This window comes from Octopus bimaculoides, chromosome 23 (assembly GCF_001194135.2).
Source record: "Octopus bimaculoides isolate UCB-OBI-ISO-001 chromosome 23, ASM119413v2, whole genome shotgun sequence".
In the NCBI taxonomy this organism is placed as follows: Eukaryota; Metazoa; Mollusca; class Cephalopoda; order Octopoda; family Octopodidae; genus Octopus; species Octopus bimaculoides.
In genome coordinates, this window is record NC_069003.1 from 35,661,851 (window position 1) to 35,668,780 (window position 6,930).

The 6,930-nt window shown below is 36.3% G+C and overlaps 2 protein-coding genes across 4 annotated transcripts in view; one reads left to right on the forward strand and one right to left on the reverse strand.

The window, feature by feature from the left end:
- The window catches only part of LOC106882622 (protein Wnt-9a), a 277,020-nt gene that overhangs the window by 62,874 nt on the left and 207,216 nt on the right, over positions 1-6,930 (forward strand). The gene's annotated exons all lie outside the window — the stretch shown is intronic.
- The window catches only part of LOC106878311 (protein Wnt-1), a 105,190-nt gene that overhangs the window by 33,762 nt on the left and 64,498 nt on the right, over positions 1-6,930 (reverse strand). For both annotated transcript variants that reach the window (XM_052975983.1, XM_014927501.2), the window contains exon 2: positions 5,061-5,314. In XM_052975983.1, coding sequence (XP_052831943.1) covers positions 5,061-5,283 — 223 coding nt within the window. In that variant the 5' untranslated portion in view covers positions 5,284-5,314. The remainder of the gene's footprint in view (positions 1-5,060; positions 5,315-6,930) is intronic.

Consider the following 6,930-nt stretch of genomic DNA (forward strand, 5'->3'; position numbering starts at 1 on the left):
TATATATATATATATATATCATAAGATGACAATGTCATCTTTTATAAGCTCGGTTACTAAACCATTTAAAGTTTATGATTTACTCATTGCCGTTTGCTGTATGCAATAAACAGTCGAGAAAGCAAACCTGTAGTCATTTTTACCTAAATAAAACGTGTGGCGTTATAAACTGTATAAAAATTTAGATGCCAAATTTACAGTAACTTTTTTTTGTTTTTGTTTTTAGAGTGGGTGTCGCCAGAGCGCTTCATGAAAATTGAGTCTTTGCAATTCTCGATATGCGTTCAGAACTACATCCGTTTCAGAAAAATCACTTATTTCTTCGTTGTGTTACATTAATCTATTTGCATTTTAAGAATTTCTGCCTTTATATTTTCTAAAATTTTCACCTATGTCAGAGTTCTTTGTATAGTTTAATCGTAATTATGTTTATTATTTAGTTATATATTCATTTATTTTATTAATCTCAACTTCTCTATTCATTACAAATATCGGTCTTATTCAAACACGAGGTCAAATTTTTGTCTCATAGCAACAGCAAGGCAACTTTAAACTCGATAGTCGGATGAAGCGTTTTACAAAATAGACATAATCTATACAATACACCATTCGTTGTTTGCATAAATCGAAAAAGAGTTTCTGAGCAGAGCAAACGCGAATAGAGGAACATAAAAACAACATCGGTATTAGATTTAAAGCTTTATTATTTCTGAAAATAGCTTCCCTTCTGGCTACAATGAATATCAATATTTTGCGTGGTAATAGTGTTATTAAGGTTATATGGATACTTAATAACTATAGCATGATCGATTCATAGTTTATAGCTTCGCGTTTTTTTTAATATAATTTCATTTAAATGTATAGTCTTTATAGGCGTAGACGGATGAAAAAAAAGATGAAAAAGAACTAGCTTTCACTCTTTCCACTTATGAAAACAGTTCATGTGAGTGCAAAATCAGATGTCCGAAAGCTATGGATTAAAATATTTAGTTATCACACATAAAAAGATATTTCTAGACTGCGCATTTCCATAATAAGCGGAAGATGAACACTTTTATATTTTTGTACTTAAATAAACATAGTCACAGATAAACATATGATCTCTTTTATTCGATACACGACCTGCGAGCAGATTCTGAACACAAGTTTAGACTAATATCTATTTGATAAATCGGACATCTGATGTGGACGGATCGTGCAAACTGTCGGATCAATATTTTGGACAAATTCGGTAAAGGGAGACGAGCTGACATAATCGTTAGCACGCCTGGCGAAATGCTAAGCGGTATTTCGTCTGCCGTTACGTTCTGAGTTCAAATTCCGCAGAGGTCGACTTTGCCTTTCATCCTTTCGGTGTCGATTAAATAAGTACCAGTTACGCACTGGGTCGATGTAATCTACTTATTCCCTTTGTCTGTCTTTGTTTGTCCCCTCTATGTTTAGCCCCCTGTGGGCAATAAAAAAATAAATATTTGAGACAAATTCTTCCAATGGTGTATCGCATTGCTAAATCGATTACATTGACTGCCTACTATAGATGTAAGCATGATAGAGTGCTTAAGCGGTTATATTTGCAAGCAGGATATCTTCAGCAAATATCATTTACATTAGCTTTGAGAAAACCGGGTACGGGTAACGTACTTGGATAGCAACTGTAATTTTTGCGTTCATCCTTGTCACGTTGTGTCACAATGATCTGGCCTGAAATTTATACTGCGTACAGATACCAGTGGAATACTCAGCAATTTACTCTTCATTTTAATGAGTAAATATTTTGGTTGATCGAACAACCGATGTTCCTCGCCGAAAGCAATATCTATTAATCCCCCACAATGCACTTCTAAAAAGTAATTTTGATATATGATTCGCGTCGACAAAACCCTTGGGAAGTCAATCATGATCAAGGCTGACACTTGTGAACATGACCGGTAAATTTAGGTGATCATCATTAGACCTTCCAAATGCTAACTGTATTCGTTCGTTGGTCGGTGTTTGTATATCACGTTTGTTCTCTCTCTCTCTCTCTCTCTCTCTCTCTCTCTCTCTCTCTCTCTCTCTCTCTCTCTCTCTCTCTCTCTCTCTCTCTCTCTCTCTCGACAACTTTTTCTCTGCACTTGTCCCTCCCTCTACACAGATGTTGTTATTGTCAGACAGACGGAGATCAGTTTCTCTTTCATAATATAAGAGTGTTTCCTTTGGAAAATGTTTTAGAGAGAATGTAAAAATGAGAAATGAGGAGAAAGTGAGGGAAACTGAGAAACCGGAGCAGGCGGACGAAAAGGGGACGCGGATGTAATGCATAAAGTATGAGGTGAGGAGTGGCTAGAGCCGAGGTTTTCTTGCATAAGACGTCGGGAAGACTAGATGCCAAATAGTTGCATAGCAAAGCTGCTTTACGAGGCAGGGTGAAAATGAATATGGAAACCATTAAGGATGCAAATGACTTGTTGACAATGGCAAAGAAAAACGATTTTGGTAGAGTATCGGGTCTTACTAAAGCTAAGCGTGACATCCTGAAAGAATGAGGATAGAGAGTTCAAGGGCTAGCTTAAAGTGACGGTGTAGTTCGTGGAAACAGAATATTAGATTAGACAATGTGTAGTGGAGTTGGGAAATAAGTGTAGATGGCAAAAGGAGATTAGGTTGAGGAGAGAGAGGAGAGAGAAATAGAAGGACCAAAGGAAAAAAGAAAGAACGAAAGAATGGAAGAAAGAAAGAATGAATGAAAGAATGAATGGATGAATGAATGAATGAATGAATGAATGAATGAACGAAGGGCGTACAGACACACGATAACTGCCATGGTCAAGTATCTGCGATTGTTCTGCTTCAGTGTATTTATTCGGGTATATATAAAGACGGACTTAAAACAAGAAATATAACAAATAAATATACAAAGTTAAATAAGTAAGAGATATTGCAGAACTATGAAACGAAACAATAACTATAAAAGAGTGTGAAAAATGAAAATAAATATCCCCATGAAACGGAAAAAATTGAATTTGACGTTTTGAGATGTGCACTTTATCAACAAGAAGGAAAAGTAATAAGTGAAAAAGAAACAGAAATTATACCGAGCTTACGATGCCTATTCTAAAAAGAAAATTAGGAAGTGATATATTCCCATACACAGATGTGTGTGTGTGTGTGTGTGTGTGTGTGTGTGTGTGTGTGTGTGTGTGTGTGTGTGTGTGTGTGTGTGTGTGTGTGTGTGTGTGTGTGTGTGTGTGTGTGTGTGTGTCTAATACTAAAATAGCGAAATCAAAAATGATCGTGGTGCAGACAACTGGTTAGAGTCAAGCTTAGATACGGCTTGTATAGATAACGCAAAGTAAATGATACTTGATTAATGAAGTTTAATATTCAATGTATGCAATATGCTGATTAATTTGGCGCTTGATAAAAGACTGAGTGAATTACACTATGACATGCTCAATTGCGTAATGTGAGAAACCTGATAGCGGTTATGCTAATAAGTGTTCGTTCTGCATAGCGGAAATTTTAACTATTATAAACAGTAAAGAAAATATTGCTTTCAACTTTTGAAACAAAGCCAGCTATTTCGGTGGAGGGGTTAAATCAACCCCAGTGTTTCACTGGAACTTAGCTTATCGATCCCGAATGTATAAAAGGTAAAGTCTACCTCGGCGGAATTTGAACTTAGAGACAGACGAAATGCCGCTAAACATTTTGCATGGTGTTCTACCGATTCTGCTAGCTCGCTGCCTTGCACTGAAGAAAATGATATAAGAATGAAAATTAGAAAAAAAAAATTATATAACTCCTTCACCCGTTAGAAACCCAAATTCCTTCTCTATATACTGTTTACCCTTCCTATTTCTTACACCGCTAACTACTTCCCTTCTCTACACAAAAATTCATATTTAGTTTTTTACAATTCATCGTCATATTAACGATTCCTGATTGATTTTTCGCATACCTAGAAGTAGGACTTCAATTGATTTGTACGCTGTTTTATCCTACGGACAACTGCCACTTATGTACAAGTTTATATAAGTGTATATGTTGATTTATGCATATATAGGTGTGTGTGTGAGTGTATATGTATATGAATGTATGTGTACATATATGAATGTATATGTATGTGTGTGTGTATATATATATATACATAAGAAAGAATTCCAACCACGTTTCGTGGATCGCTACCTCAACAGCTCCTTTATAGGATCCGGTGGCTAAGGACATCATCAGAAGGAACCACATCCGATTTCGGTCCCTGCTCCGCTACTGTTTTCGACGTTTCCCCCACTTTCGGAGGTGTCCTCAGCTCTGGTGTTGAGTACGTTTTTTTTTTTCTTTTTTCTATGGTTTCTTCGATGCAGCGTCATCAAATGTCGACAGGTGAATGACCGACGTGCCAAACTTCCTTTTAAATACTCACCGGTAGGCTCCATCAGCCAGCACCAGCTAATTGGCATAGAGATCAATTTATTAACATAACTCCAATTTCGAACAATATCGATTTCTTATAACCTACAATTGTTTCTATATTCAATTAATTCAAATTACAAATAATGAAATTATAGATGCATTTAGAATAAAGTAAAATGAACATTTCATCAGAGTTAGAATGCACAACAGAATAAACGTTGATATGATGAGTCGGTGGAGGAGAAGTCGAACTAGTAGAGCGACGGTCAAAACGTTACATAGTGCTGCCCCTCAATACATTCGGTTCAATTACCGACCGAGTTGATTTTCTTATTTTCTTCAGTGTCGATAGGACAGCTACCACTAATGAACTCGGGTTGCGATATTATCACTCTAACTGATATTTTTAATGTATTTGTCATGTGTGAGTAAAGAAAATCGATAAACTTATGAATAAATATTATGAGCATACTTTGTTTTTCAACATGCAATATTGAAAAATCGTGTAAGACTGTACCTTATCCCTCCTATTCATTAAATCAATATTTTCTATTTTTATATTTTCTATCGTAAATCAGTGTCTATTTGTTTGCTGGAGATTTAGTTTTGTGTTAAGATATTTATAATTTATCCGCAAGAATATTAAAAAAAGAAAAACTAGATCAAACCTTTTTGGAGAATTTTCCCAAAAACTGAACTTCCTCGTCCACTTTCATATGTCGGGCAGTTCCATCGTCTATTCTTGAATTGGTATTTGCATTCAAGTATAGCTTGTTTTGCCCCTTGGTAGACAGCGGTAATACTCCCTGGATTTTTTGAAACTAAATTTCTTTGTCTTCTTGTTAGTGGTAACGAAGTTGGATTTTGTATTTGTGTTTGTGGTACCAACATGTTATTAATGGATTCTGCATGCGCCAGTGTCCTGAAAATACACACAATTGTTTTATTATATACTAGAAAAAAAATGATTTCAAAATATTCTGAATCGTTTGCAAACAATTTGTCTTATTTTTAGTTAGGTTATTTTTATTATGAAAGTATTAAAAATTCTTATTTCATTAACCAGTTTTCCCCAATTATTAAGAAAGTATAGTAATAGTATATGCATATTGTTGCCTTTAAAATGCTACTTACTGTTGTGTAAACAAATCAAAGAAGCATATTTTTCAAGACAATTAATTATGTAATGTATTGTGCATGCAATAAATGAAGAAAGAATGAAGTTGTAAGAGTTTAATTTTAAAAACATCTTTCACGCCCTCATATCCATCGGATTAGTAAGTGTTAGCCGTAGGCTTAATCTCCATCTCAACAATAAGTCCGACTCAGGTTTTAGATTCAGCAGAGCTATGTCCATTGCCAAAGAAGTATGAGTGAAGACTGTGAAATATCTTCAACAGAGAACGTACATCCAAACGCCAGCGATACGCGTACATACAAACACACATGTGCGCGCACATCCACGTACACACACGCACACATACTATATATATATATATATATATATATATATATATATATATATATACGAGGTGCTATCAAAAAGTTCCCGGACTACTTTTGTAGCGCACCAGTTGATAACAGCACACGGCTGCGTGCGCAGTGAGGGCTAGCAGCAACCTTCATGGAGCATGTGCCGAGTGACATCGCAGTGTTTACTTCGCAAATTGTGAAATTTGTGTTTTTGTGATCACATGTATGCGACTTTTGTTATGGACAGGAAGTTAGAACAAAGAGCCAACGTGAAATTTTGCGTTAAGCTTGGGAAGTCTGCTACAGAGACATTGAGCATGCTTCTGGAAGCTTACTGTGATGAGGCAATGGGTTGTACGCAATATTTCAAGCGGCACGGGCAATTCAAAATGTACTACAGAACCGCAGCTCAATAAAGAGCATACTCATTCACGTGTTCGACATCCGTTGTATTGCGCATCGAGACATCAGGGTTAGACCGTCAATCGAGATTTCTACTGTGACATTTTGAAGCGTTTGAGGGAGGACATTCGGCGAAAGCGACCGGATCTGTGGAGCGCAAAGAATGACTAGAACGCACCTTGTCCCCGAGCTCTCCTCATTAGTGAATTTCTCACCAAAACAACATGTCATCGCTTCCGCTCCTGCCGTATTCGCCAGATTTAGCACTGGCGTACTTCCATCTCTTCCCCAAGATGAAAATGCAACTCAAAGGTCGCCGTTTTAGCACCATTGTCGAGATCAAGAGCGAATCGCAGAAGGTCCTCGACTCGCTTACGGAAAACGGTTTCCAGGCCGCATTTCAAAAGTGACAGGAACACTGGGACCGGTCTATTGCTGCACAAGGTAACTATTTCGAAGGAGAGGATGTTAAAATTTAGGTAAATAAGTCATTTATTATTATTATTATTATTATTATTATTATTATTATTATTATTATTGTTGTTGTTGTTGTTGTTGTTGTTGTTGTTGTTGTTGGTGGTGGTGGTGGTGGTGGTGTTGTTATTAAACTAGTCCTGGAACTTTTTGATACCACCTCGGATATATATATATATATATATATAT